This window comes from Oryctolagus cuniculus, chromosome 1 (assembly GCF_964237555.1).
Source record: "Oryctolagus cuniculus chromosome 1, mOryCun1.1, whole genome shotgun sequence".
In the NCBI taxonomy this organism is placed as follows: domain Eukaryota; kingdom Metazoa; phylum Chordata; class Mammalia; order Lagomorpha; family Leporidae; genus Oryctolagus; species Oryctolagus cuniculus.
Window position 1 is genome coordinate 218094727 of NC_091432.1, and position 13326 is coordinate 218108052.

At 50.5% G+C, this 13326-nt stretch overlaps 1 protein-coding gene across 4 annotated transcripts in view; it reads left to right on the forward strand.

Moving 5' to 3' along the window:
- The window catches only part of TMEM268 (transmembrane protein 268), a 37646-nt gene extending 25612 nt beyond the window's left edge, over window positions 1–12034 (forward strand). For all 4 annotated transcript variants that reach the window (XM_051842662.2, XM_051842659.2, XM_051842669.2 and 1 more), the window contains 3 exons: window positions 797–877; window positions 1887–2075; window positions 5665–12034. In XM_051842662.2, coding sequence (XP_051698622.1) covers window positions 797–877; window positions 1887–2075; window positions 5665–5844 — 450 coding nt within the window. In that variant the 3' untranslated portion in view covers window positions 5845–12034. The remainder of the gene's footprint in view (window positions 1–796; window positions 878–1886; window positions 2076–5664) is intronic.
- The last annotated feature ends 1292 nt before the right edge of the window (window positions 12035–13326 follow it).

Here is a 13326-nt window from a genome sequence, read left to right on the forward strand (position 1 = left end):
GCAGATCTGTCTCTGTCTCTGTTTCTCTCCTCTCTCTGTCACTCTGCCTTTCAGCTGAATAAATAAAATAAATATTTTTTTAAAAGCCCACTGAAAAACACTCCCTTGGGGGTGAGACAGTGGCAAGATGGGTAGGCAAAGAGGGATGTGACCTTGGTCCCCTGCATCTGACTGGCAGGAGGGAAGGGGTCTGTGGGTGGAGGTGTGAGACAAGGGTCACCAGTTTTGTGCAGAACACTGGTTATGATGTGTGGGAGGTGTGGCCCTGACAAATGTCATGTGATGAGTGAACGTGGAGGAGTTCAGCCTGGTTAAGTTGAACTTGACCTTCTGGGAACTATTGAGGTTCAAGCAGAAGGTGAGGTAGGAGAGGGGGAAAGACTTAGCCTTTTCCCCCAAGCTGTTCACCTGAGACCTGGCCAGGGCATGGAGATTTACCTCTTTGCAAGTTCTGGTTCCTGACAGAAGGGTGTCCCACCACCGACAACAGAGGTGGTGGCCGTGGCTGGATGTGTGGTGTTGGGAGGGTTTGGAGTCTGGCCGCTGTGCTTAGTGACCTGTGGGAGGTGGGGCCGCAGCCGGCCGGAACCGGGCTGGACGTGTCTGAAGTTTGCCGGCAAGCCCTGTTCCTAGCCGTCCTCCCGGGGCCACGTGGTTGTGACGAGAGGCTCTGGGAGAGAGCAGAGCAGCAGGTGTCTGCCAACCCCGGGGTAAACCAGGCGGCCCTCCGTTGGGTGAGCTGCAGGAGGCGGGTGGTGGGCTGAGCTGCAGCGGTCACAGTAGCCTCTCCCCACAGCTCTGGTTTGTCTACTTCGACCTGGAGGACTGCACCCAGTTTTTGTCTGACCACGTGCGAGAAATGAAGACCAGCCAAGAGGTAAGCATCTGGAGTGAAACAGAAGCGAAGCCCCAACAAAAGCAGAGGGCCGTGCTGTGCAGGTGGCCTCCCCTCAGCCTTGGAGGAAAGTCCCCAGAGTCACCTGGGAGGAAGAAGGCGTGCATGGACCCTGTGGATGCTTTGTTTGGGAATCATGGCTGTTTGTCTGCTCCTTTTTAATTAATCACACCTTGCACATCTCCAATAGTGGGTGTTTATTTCTTTATAATGGGTGGCGACCGTCCAGTCCGAGGGCTGCACAAGGCCCATGAAATCATGTGGTTTGGTTTTGCCAAGGCAGCCGCAGGCGGCACTCAAATTCCAGCAAATCTGTAGCAGGCGGATTTTTAAGTTGAGAACTTTGTGTGACCCGCGGATGTTGTTGTAAATATCCAAATGGCCCTTGGAGGACAAAAGGTGCCCTACAATAACATTCACAGTAAATCCTGGTGGGTCTCTAAGTGTCACAGGTTTAGACGGCTGTCCCTGGTTCAAAGTGGCCTTGTCCCCGAAGTCCAGGGAGATCGTGTTCTGATAGTAGAGGGGGAAACAGGCTCTGGCAAGCCCTGCTGCCCGCCTGTGGTCCCGGAGCTGGTGCTGATGCCCACCTGGAGGCCAGGCCTGTGGCTCCAAGGCTGGGCTCCTGCCCCAGGATCAGCCTCTCCTGGGTCCTGGAAGTGCTGCAGCCAGTCTTGCAGCCGGCATCGGGGTCTCACCCCATATACTGTAACCACATATGTGCGGTTAGAGATGCCCCACATCCCAGGCTGCCTTGGAGAACAAATGAAACCATGGATGGAGCAGTACTTTAGGAGGCCCGTTCTCTGCTGGGGAATGATGTGCGCTCACCACTATGGCTCAGCTCCTCCGTTCTTCTGAGGTCAGCCTCTGAGTCTGTCCGTGGCTCCGTCCTCTGCTGGGCCCGCAGGAGGACGGAATGACAGCCCCTCAGACCCCACCCAGGTTTAGGACACACCTGAGCCCCCCAACCCCCTTGTTTCCTTTGCAGTCTTTGCTGAGAAGCAGACTGAGCCAGTTATGCGTCGTCATGGAGACCGGGGTGAGCCCAGAGGCGTCGGTGGTGGAGGGGCCGGCGGACCTGGAGGCTGCACCCCTCCTGCCCAGCACTGCTCGCCCTCCAGAGAGGGCGCTCATGCAGACCGAGCTGCACCAGCTGGTTCCTGAGGCTGAGCCGGAGGTGAGGGCGCTGCGGCGGGGCGTCCCCCCTCGCGGGGCGAGTCTGCACGGCTCCGGCTTCTTGGAGTCGTGGCTTCTCTGAACCATACCCATCTTCTAGCCAAACCCCACTTTCCAGTCTGTTTCTCTTCACCCCGGCACCTTTAAAGTTGATTTATAGGATTTTTTGGTTGTTCTTTTTAATATCTTGGATATTATGTAAAATATTTAAAAATTGTCTTATTTATTTGGAGTGGAGAGACAGAGACAGAGACATTGAGGAAGACCAAACTCTCATCCGTTAATTTGGTCCTCAGATGTCTGCAACAGTCAGGACAGGACCAGGCTCATGTCAGGAGCCAGGGACTCAGTCCAGGTCTCCCACATGGGTGGTGGGGACTCAACTCCTTGAGCCATCACCAGCTGCCTCCAGGGTGTGCATTAACAGGAAGCTAGAATTGGGAGCAGTGTCGGGATTTGAACCCAGGCATTATGATAGGAGACACGGATGGGCATCTTTTAAACTACTAGGCCAAATGTCCACTCCAGATGGTATTTTTGATAGTTGCACTGGATAGATAAAAAGTGCTTTGGTGGATGGTAGCTTTCCTAACCATGAACATACTGATGAATATTTGGGTCTTTATCAGCTGGTCACTCAGTTATCCGTTTATCCTTCCCAGCATCCATCTATCCAGCTACTTCAATCACAGCTGGGTGGTAGAATTTGTGTGCAGCCCCGTTGACTGCTTATCCCTCCAGCTGTAGACTTCCGCTGGGTCCCGCTCTCTGTTGGATAAGGCTAAGCGTCGGGAGCCCAGCAATCCGGAAGTCTGGTTTTCAGCTTGAGCTTGCTTCTTGCCATGAGGGCACCCTGCTGGCAGGGAGAAAAGCCACAAGGGGCAGCCTTGGGTGACAGCTGGAACTTCCACAGAGCTCCTGCTCTCCAGCTCAGCCAGGAGCTTTGGGGACTCAAGATCCATAGTAGCTCAGACTTTCTCTTTCGTTCTGGTGGGGAGTGGGAGACGTGCAGTTTGCACTGTTTAAAGGGAAGAGGATAAATGTGTTAAACTTCACCGGCATCCCGCTGGCTTTTTAAAAAAGACCCGAAAAGATGGATAAGATCACATGTTTGATGCTGGCATGCGTGGCTGGGTTTATGTGCAATAGCCCGTTAAATACAAATCTTTCAAATTATTTTTTTCAAAATCACTCAGACCGATAGCAGTACGATTTCCTGTCACGAGTAGCAAGTGTGTGTGCACAGGTTTTTAAAGTAGCTGCCCTGGTAATTTCGGAGAGGAAGTAAAGCCAGTGCCTGAGTCTCAGCATGGCCAGCGCCTCCCCTTTCACTAGGAGCCTGCAGAGAGCGTGAGGATGGCCGCTTGGCTTTTCCAGCGCCTTTGTCATGTGTGCGGTTCTCGCACTCACCGTCCGAGGTCTGCGTTATCTTCTTTCTGCTTGGATGGGTGAAATAAGGTCCCCAGACAGCATCTGACCTGTCCAGCATCACAGAGCGAGGCAGAGTGTGCCACGGCCAAGGACGGAAGCCAGCCCGGCTGATTGAAGATTATGCAATTTTTTCCTTTTCATTCAGACTATTTATCTGAAGGGAGAATGGCAATAAGTGACAGAAGGAGAGCAAGAATGAGTTAGAGAGAGAACACGAGAGAGCGCATGCGCACACAAGGTGTCTTCTGTTCGCCGGGTCACTCTGCAAATGGCCACAGTGGCTGGGGCTGGGCCAGGCTGAAGCCAGGGGCATTAGCAGGGTGCTGGGTCGGAATGAGAGCTGCGGGGGCTCGAACCCTTGCTCATGTGGGATGCTGGCGCTGTAGGTGGTAGTTTAAGCCACAGCGCTGTCCCCGAAAGCCTGTTCTTGCTGACTGACTCTGTAGATGGAGACGGCCGGCCGGAACTTAGAGCGGAGTTTGTTACAGAGTGGACAGCAGGTCCAGCATTTCCCTGTAATCCCAGCTTCTGGGTAACCGAGCGGAACTTTACACAAAGCTGTGCTCAGAGCGTGCGTTCCTTCTGATTCTTAAAATTATTTTTCAAAGTTTACCTTTAAACTTTTTCCATTGTGGTAAAATATACATTTAGAATTTACCATCTTGGGTTGGGTATTCAATGCAGTGGTGCAGGTGGGTCCCTGCTACCCACGTGGGAGGCCTCCATTGAGTTCTGGCCTCCTGGCTTTGGCTCTGCCCTGCCCTGGCTGTTGTGAGCATTTGGGACATGAACCACTGTTGGAAGATTGCTCTGTGTCGCTGTCTCTCTTTCTCTCTCTGTTGCTCCACTTTTCTAATAAGTTAAAAATGAATCAAGAACTAAAGTTACCGTCATGGCCACTCTTAAGCCCGTGGTTCCGTGGCATCAGTGCATGCACACGTGTGACCTGGCACCCCCATCTGTCTCTGGGATGTTTTCATCTCCCCACGGTGGCTCCATGCCCATCCAATGCAAGCTTCCCTTACCCTCCCCCCTCCACCCTCGCAGCCACCATTCTGCTTTGTGTCTATGAATTTACCACCCTGGTGCCACCAATTAGTGACAAATCATACAGTATCTTTTTGTGTTAAATTCAGTTTTTTTAAAAAAATATTTATTTATTTGAAAGTCAGAGACAGAGAGAGAGAGAGAGAGAGAGATCTTCCATCTGCTGTTTCACTCCTCAAGTGGCCTCAGTGGCTGAGGCTGGGTCAGGCTGAAGCCAGGAGCCAGGAGCTTCTTTCCAGGTCTCCCACAAGGGTGTCAGGGGCCCAAACAGTTGGGCCCTCCTCTGCTGCCTTCCCAGGCCATCAGCAGGGAGCTGGCTTGGAAGTGGAGCAGCCGGGACTCCAATGAGCAACCATATGGGATGCCAGCTTTGCAGGTGGTGGCTTAACCTGTTACACCACAAGGCTGACCGCTTCCCTCCACATATTTTTTTTTTTAAAGATTTAGTTTTATTTATTTGAAAGAGTTACAGAGAGGTAGAAACAGAGAGAGAGCGAGCGAGCGAGAGAACGAGAGCAATCTTCTATCTGCTGGTTCACTCCCCAAATGGCCGCAATGGATAGAGCTGAGCTGATCTGAATCCAGGAGCCAGGAGCTTCTCCCTGGTCTCCCACATGCATGCAGGGGCCCAAGCACTTGGGCCATCTTCCACTGCTTTCCCAGGTGCATTAGCAAGGAGCTGGATTGGAAGTGAAACAGCTGGTGTGTGAACCAGTGCCCGTATGGGATGCTGGCACTGCGGACCCGGGGCTTTACCCTCTGAGCCACAACATGCTCCCCTCATCTTGAAGCGGGGTTTGCTTCACCTTGACCACATGTACCTTCCAGACTGAGCACACTGCAACGCGCAGATGTGTGCGGGTGCAGTTGGTGGCTTCTTTGGTGCTTTGGGATTGCGTCTCGCTGTGCACTGCCAGTCAGCAGTTACCCACCCACCGTGGTGGTGGGGACGCTGAGTCTGTGGGCCCCCCAGCGCCAGGGAGCCGCAGAGCTGGGGTTCTGGACTGCCCTGGCCCGGCCCGGCCTGGTTCTGGTTCTTCCCTGTGAGCACCAGTGCCCCTGCCCTGGAGGTGCGTCCCCATGGCCCTCACTCTACTCCCTGCCTCTCCTAGGAAATGGCCCAGCAGCTGCTGGCGGTGTTCGGTGGCTACTACACCCGGCTTCTGGTGACCTCCCAGCTCCCCCAAGCCGCGGGGACACGGCACCTGGACTCTCCAAAGGTTCCCTGTCCCTGCCAGCTCATAGAAGCCCACCTCCTGGGCGCCGGCTGCTGCCCATTCCTGGCCAGGTGACCTCGGGATGAAGAGCCTCATTTTCCTCCAAGACTGAGAAGTGGGGGAGACCTCTGGCACCTGGGATGGCCGATGGTGAGCCCCAAGCTAGGAGGGGTGCAGCTGGGGCCCTGTCGGCGTGGCTTTGGCCTCTCGAGGAGCTGCTGGCTGGCCCCAGTCCGAGCTACTCTATGCCACGGAGGACCGTGGGCATGGATGGGAGGGCCGGTCTCCCAGCCCTTTCACTGCTCGGAGGTCCAGAGGTGACCAGACTGGGCCAGTGGCGTGTATAGGGCTTGGTCTCCGTGGCAAGCCCATCCCCGGCCCCACCGTGGAAGGCTGGGAAACTGAGCCTCTTAAAGAGGACACTGCTTTTCTGCTGTGGCCTCTGACCTCCTCCGTTTGAGACTGCCTCCTTCCAGTCTGGAGAACATGAGCGCACTGAGAACTTCCTGCATCCTGGAGCTTTTCTGCCCCCTACTTCGTGTAAGAACAGCGGCACCTGTGCTTGTCAGCCGCCAGCCGCGAGCCACAGAAGGCAGAGACGGAGGACGGAGACGGAGGGCGGTGAGCTGCCGAGGGGAGCGCTGGAGGAGACCGGGCCTGTTTGGCCGGCCTTCCTTGGTCCACGGCACGCACGCTGTGGTCGTGGTTCCATGCTCCAGACGCTGGTTGACATGTGTGGTCTCTAACACTAATGCTGCTCTGGAATCAATGTGATCGACCCTCGTGGGGTTCTGTGATGAGCTCAGAGGCTGGCTGGAAGACCCAGTGCCCCGCGGGCCCAAGGTCAAAAGCCCCGGCCTGGGATGTGAAGGCCCTGCGGCCCCCAGGACTTGGCCTTCCTCTGCAGGTTTGTCCTCTGAAGTTGAAACTCTTGAACCGACTTACGAGGGTACCTTAAAAAGCTTGGAGAAAGCAAATTAAAAAATAAGTTTGTTTTGGTGCAAAAGTGTTCAAAATCTGTGTGTATGAGGGGTCTTCAAAAGGTTCATGGAAAATGTGTAGGATGAAAAAACTGCATGGAATTAAATTGATTTTTGCACTAAATTACACTTACCATTTCCTTCAGTTTTTCCAAGAACTTTTAGGAGTATTCTTTTGGAAGTACCTATTTTTTTTTTTTAATCTACTGGACTCCTGTTCATGCCTCAAAGCCCCACTTTCTATAATCCTCCTTCAGGAACCTGTCCACCACAGCCAGCCCTGCCTGTTCTTTGCCTTCTTTTAAATTCCTGATACAGCTGCTCCCTATATTGATGTTTTGTGTTGTCAATTCTGCTTTCCTGTGCACCTGCTTATTTTTCTCTCTAGTTGATAAATTCCTCGAGGACACAGACTTCATTTTATACTTTCCATGCATGACCTAGACCTGCTCAAGGAAAAAAATCCTGTGGATCGATTGCTTTGCCATCTCCATAGCAACTGTTGCAGATTGTTCTCCCAGCTCAGCTGAATGGTAAGGTTGGTTTGGACCTGTGTCTGGACCCGACCTGCCTCTGCCGAGGTGCTTGCTTTGGCTGGGGGTCTGTTTCTCATCTGTGTGGTGGGTGGGTTGTGTGAGTCTGGGGGTCCTTCCAGGAAGAGAGTTGTGGCAGTCCCAGCTTATTCTGCTACCCCCTAGTCCTTGGCCTGTCAGGTGTCACTGCACACGTCACAGTCTCGCAGCCCCGCCTGGCTCCGGTGGCCTGGGCCTGATGTGCCACTGGGCAGAAGATTGGCCTGGCTCGCAGGAGGCCTGGGTTCTTGTCCTGGATCCATGCAGCCTCCCGGCTGTGTCACCTGGCTGAGTCCCTTACCCTCTGTACTACTGTATAAAACAGACCTGGCGAACTTGAAAGCTAACGATGCAGCTCACTTGCCACCCTGGGGACAGATCCAATCATTCACTTTCTCTGAGGTAGAGGAGAAGGGTCTTGTGCATGGATCAGCCCCCTGAAAGCGGTTGTTTTAGGTGTCTATCTTTAGCCAAGTCCAAGGGCAAGTGTGCCCGGTGAAATTATGCACAGGGCGAAGCCTGTGTTTGGTGAGTATGATAATAGAGAATAAAAATGTACCTGTTGGATGACAAGATGGCTGTTTTCCAACTTAAAGTTCTACTGAGAGCCCTTGCTGTGTTCTTTGCTGCCCTTTCTTTAGCGCTTGGGGTGGTCTCAGCGTGGGCTGGGGCGTGCAGGGTCACGCTCATCAGACACGTTTCTCTGCATCCAAGCCATGGTTTCCTCCTGCATAGGATCCTGGTGACCCCCGTCCCTCCTGGGTTACAGGGCTACAAGGACGGGGAGGTCCACACACGGGCATGCTCCAGTGGCTTGCGGCTCCGTGTAAAAGCAGACATGTCCCCCGTGGGGCTGGCGCAGCGTCATCGTGTGGGGGTGGAGGCAGCAGCTCCCTGCTTGGGCTCTCACGTTACATGGGTTCAGATCCAAGTCCTGCCGCCTGGGGACAGCGAGCATCCTTGCTGTCCTCGCGTCTCCCTCCTCATAGGCAGGAGCTCACTGGCAGGTTGCTGTGAGGATTCAGTGGCATTAAAAGTGTTGAATGCTTCAAATGCTTGCAGCTTTGCATGACCAGCTTGAGGAGAGTTCAATAAATTGTTGCTATTTTGTTTTTTAAAAAAAAGTTTCTCCCTGTCTGGTATGCGGTAAGTGTGTGATGTGTATTCTTGTTGATGATGTGGGTCATTAACTGTTGGTGTTTATTCCAGTCTGCATCAGACTGCAGTGACTCCAGCCCCATGGGGTATATCTATGTGAGGAAAAGTCTAGGCCAATCTCTTGGCAGATTGTACATAGGGGAGGGGTAAGGAGGCAGCTGGGGACTTTGGGCCAGGCACTCACCTTCTGTGTTCCTCCTGCACCTCCATTTCTTGCCTCCAGAGAGAATGGGGTCACAGGAGGTGATGCATGCATAACACAGGGCCTGGTTTCCCTGGAGTCCGCAGGAAGGGCCCAGTCGAAGGCAGCTTCTTCTGCAGCTCCGGTTGCTGCTTTCTGCCTGTGTGCATCAGCAAGGCGTCCATAGTGCCGTGTTCAAGTCTGTTACCTTACCGATGTCAGGTTGTTCTATCAGGGACCAAGATGAGAAAATCTTCAACTATGACTGTAGATTTTTTTTCTTTTAGTTCTTCTGTCTCTGTCTCTCTCTCTCTCTCAATATTTATTTATTTATTTGAAAGAGTTACACAGAGGCAGAGAGAGAGAGAGAGGCAGAGAGAGAGTTCTTCCATCCAATGGTTCACTCCCAGTTGGTCGCAATGGCTGGAGCTGCACCAATCCTGAGCCAGGAGCCAGGAGCTTCTTCCTGGTCTCCCATGTGGGTGCAGGGGCCCAAGCACTTGGGATATCTTCTACTGCTTTCCCAGGCCATACAGAGAGCTGGATTGGAAGTGGAGCAGCTGGGATTCGAACCAGCACCCATATGGGATGCCAGCATTGCAGACTGGGGCTTTAACCTGCTATGCCACAGCACCAGCCCTTCTCCTTTTACTTCCAACAACTTTTAAAAAAATTCTCTAGTTTAAAAAAAGAGACAGTTCATACAGCATTAATTCACCATCTTTTAAATCATACAGTTGAGTGGGCTTTTCATATATTCACCAGACTGTACAGCCATCACCACGCTTTAATTCTAGACCGTCCTCATCACCACCGCTGTCCCTCCAAAACCCCCACCCATTAGCAGTCACTCTCTGCTCCCGCCTCTCCCACTCCCTGGCAACCACTGCTCTGTGCATTTTCACATTTCTTCTAAACAGAATCACTTGTTGTGTGGCCTGTTATGTCTAGATATTTTTGTGTAGCATCATGTTCTGGTTCATTCCTATTGTAGCATATATTGGTACTTTCATTTCTGTGCTGAATAGTATTCCAATGTGGGGATACACCACGTTTTGTTTATACTTTCATCAGTTGAGTTGCTCATTTTTTTTGGCTTCTATGAACAGTCAGTGCAGGTTTTTTTTTTTTTTTTTTTTTTTTTTTGACAGGCAGAGTGGACAGTGAGAGAGAGAGACAGAGAGAAAGGTCTTCCTTTGCCGTTGGTTCACCCTCCAATGGCCGCCGCAGCTGGCACGCTGCGGCCGGTGCACCACGCTGATTTGATGGCAGGAGCCAGGTGCTTCTCCTGGTCTCCCATGGGGTGCAGGGCCCAAGTGCTTGGGCCATCCTCCACTGCACTCCCTGGCCACAGCAGAGAGCTGGCCTGGAAGAGGGACAACCGGGACAGAATCTGGCGCCCCGACCGGGACTAGAACCCGGTGTGCTGGCGCCGCAAGGCGGAGGATTAGCCTAGTGAGCTGCGGCGCCGGCCCAGTGCAGGTTTTTGTGTGAACATTTATTTTAGTTCACTTCTGGTAAGTATTGCTGCTATTTCATATATACAAATTTAGAATTATTGAAACTTCCTGATGGAGTGACTCTTCTGTGTTTATGAAATGTTCCTCTTTTTTTTTTTTTTTTTCAACATTTACTATTTATTTGGAAGGCAGAATTACAGAGAGGCAGAGAAAAGAAAAGTCATCCATCTGCTGTTTCATTCCCTAAATGGCTGCAACTGCCAGGGGTAGGCCAGACCAAAGCCAGGAGCCATGAGCTTCATTTGGTCTCCCAAGTGGGTGCAGGGGGCCAGGGACTTGGGCATCCTCTGCTGCTTTCCCAGGTGCACCAGCAGGCAGCTAGATTGAAAGTGGAGCAGCTGGAATTGAATGGGCGCCCATGTGGGATACTAGTGCTGCAGGCGGTGACTTTCCCTCCAGGTCACCACACTGGCCCCAAATGTCCATCTTTAGTAGAGTTTTTGCCTTAAAAATCTACTTTGTCTAATAAGTCAACTTTATTTTGATGAGGGATGACATTGCACATTTTTGTTCATCCTACTTTCAGCGTATCTGTATCCTAATATTTCAGATAACCCCTTTATAGAGGGATTATTTAATTCTGAAAAATTATTTACTTCTAAAAAATTGTCTCTGGATTTTAATTTAATTGGAGTATTGTGCTGTGTCTAATTGCTGATAGGTACCCTTTTACTGTTTTCTGTTTGTGTACTTTTTCTGTATTCTTTTATTTTTTTTCTTTCCTTTTTGCCTTCTTTTAGATGAAGACTTCTTGGGGCCAGTGCAGTGGAATAGTAGGTTAAGCCTATGCCTGTGGCAGCGGCATCCCCTATGAGTGCTTGTTTGAGTCCTGGCTGCTCCACTTCTGATCCAGCTTCCTGCTAATGTCCTGGGAAAGCAGTGGAAGATGGTCCAACTGCTTGGCCCCTGGGCCTGCATGGGAGACCCAGAAGAAGCTACTGGCTCCTGGCTTTGGATCAACCCAGTTACAGCTGTTTTGGCCATTTGGGGAGTGAACCAGCAGATGGAAGATCTCTCTCTCTGTCTCTACCTACCCCTTCCTGTAACTCTGCCTCTCAAATAAGTAAATCTTTAAAAAAAGACTTCCTTGTTTCTTCTTCTTCTTCCCTTTTTTTTTTTTTTTGTCATCTGTTAGCCTATGAGTTATGGTGTATATTCTTTTCATTTAATGGTTACCTTAGGCAGGGCTAGGGAATGGCCCACTGGCTGGCTGTGTGAGGCCAGTTCATTCAGTCTGGACCTGCCAAGGCTACTGCATGTTGAGAATTGAAATTCAGTAAATGTATAGCAGGCTAATTTTTAAAAGCTGATACTTTAAAAAAAAAAAAGTTGATACTTTTGTATGGTCTGTGGATAATTTTATAAGTATCCACAGGGCCCTTGGCAGAAAAAAGTTTCCCTACCCCTGCTAGGATAAAAGGAGCATCCTTGGCTTACTCAAATCTGTTGTGACTGCTTGTGTTGCTTCCTGGAGAACCAGACTCCTCACAGCCTTCACCTTTCTGTCTGTTAGGCTATTTTTGTGATGGATTTAAATTCTCTCTGTATTATAAACCACAACAAGCATTATCACTGATGCTCTATACTGTCAATATTGTTAGATTTATCTACATGTTCATTTTTTATTATTCATTTATTGCTTAAAAATACATCTTTGTTCCTTTCTGTGTTTCCATATAACCGAAACCAATCTCCTTCCCCCAGAACTGATGATACACTTGTCTTTAATGTAGCATTTAATATGGTGTATCTATGTATTTGACTTACGATGGAAAATTGTTCGTTGAAAATACTGTGTTTATTTTTGTAAGGTATTTTTGGTAAGTAAAGAATTCTTGTTAGTTATTTTCTTTCTACCGTTTGAAGATGCCATGTTTTTTTGGTTTTTATTGCTTTGGGTTTTAGTAGTTGTAGTCCCCGTGGCTAGGCACAGCTCTCTTCATGTCGATCTTGCCAGGAGTTCAGAGCACATCTAGGGTCTGACATGGTGTCTCTCAGCACAGCTTCTGCCGTCTACTCTCCCGGCCCTGGGACTCTAACGATGCGCGTGCTGAACCTCGTGTCCCCAAGACGCTGGTGTTATCCATTCTCCTGGCTCTTCCAGAGTCACTCGGATATTTTCTGATTTATTAACCTTGTTGTTAACTGATTATTAATCCTGTTTTCTTTTTATTAATTAATTTATTTGAAAGGCAGTGTGACAGAGAGCGCGAGTGAGCAAGTGACATCTTCCATCCACTGGTTCACTCCCTAAAGGCCTGCAACAGCTAACTCCAGGCCAGATTGAAGCCAGAAGCCAGGAACTGTGTCCCAGTCTCCAACATGGGTGGCAGGGACTGAAGCTGCCTCCCAGGGTGCACATCAGCAGGAAGCTGCATTGAAAGTGCAGTCGCTGGGACCCAAACCTGCACTTGGATATGACATGCATGCATCCCAAGCAGCAACTTAACTGCTGGGCCACAATGCCTACCCCTCAATGTGATGGCAGCTGATACAGTATTTAGTTCTATAATTTTCTTTTTTTTTTAAAAAAAGATGTATTTATTTATTTAAAAATCAGAGTTACACAGAGGGAAGGAGAGGCAGAGAGAAAGAGAGAGAGGTCTTCCATCCACTGGTTCACTCTCCAATTGGCTGCGACGGCTGGAGCTGCACTGATCCAAAGCCAGGAGCCAGGAGCTTTCTCTGGGTCTTCCATGCAGGTGCAGGGGCCCAAGGACTTGGGCATCTTCTGCTGCTTTCCCAGACCACAGCAGAGAGCGGGATTGGAAGTGGAGCAGCCGGGACTAGATCTGGCGCCCATATGGGATGCCAGCTCTGCAGGCGGTGGCTTTACCCGCTATGCCACAGCACCGGCCCCTAGCTCTATCATTTTCACTTGTTTCCAGTTTTCAGATGAAACTATGCATCTTGTAATCTATTTCCTTCAATATTTAATTTTATGTATTTTAAAGCCCATGTTAGTTCTAAATCTGGTTCTTTTTTAGACTTATTTCTCTCTCCTTCTTTCTCCATCAACTGTTGGTCATATCTCCTCTTCCTCATGGGTTTTGATTCAGTGCTGGACATTTTTTAAAATGAGAAGTTGACACCAGGCTCTTGTTCTGGGAGAGTCCCACTGGGGTAGGTCTGACCTTTGAGCACTG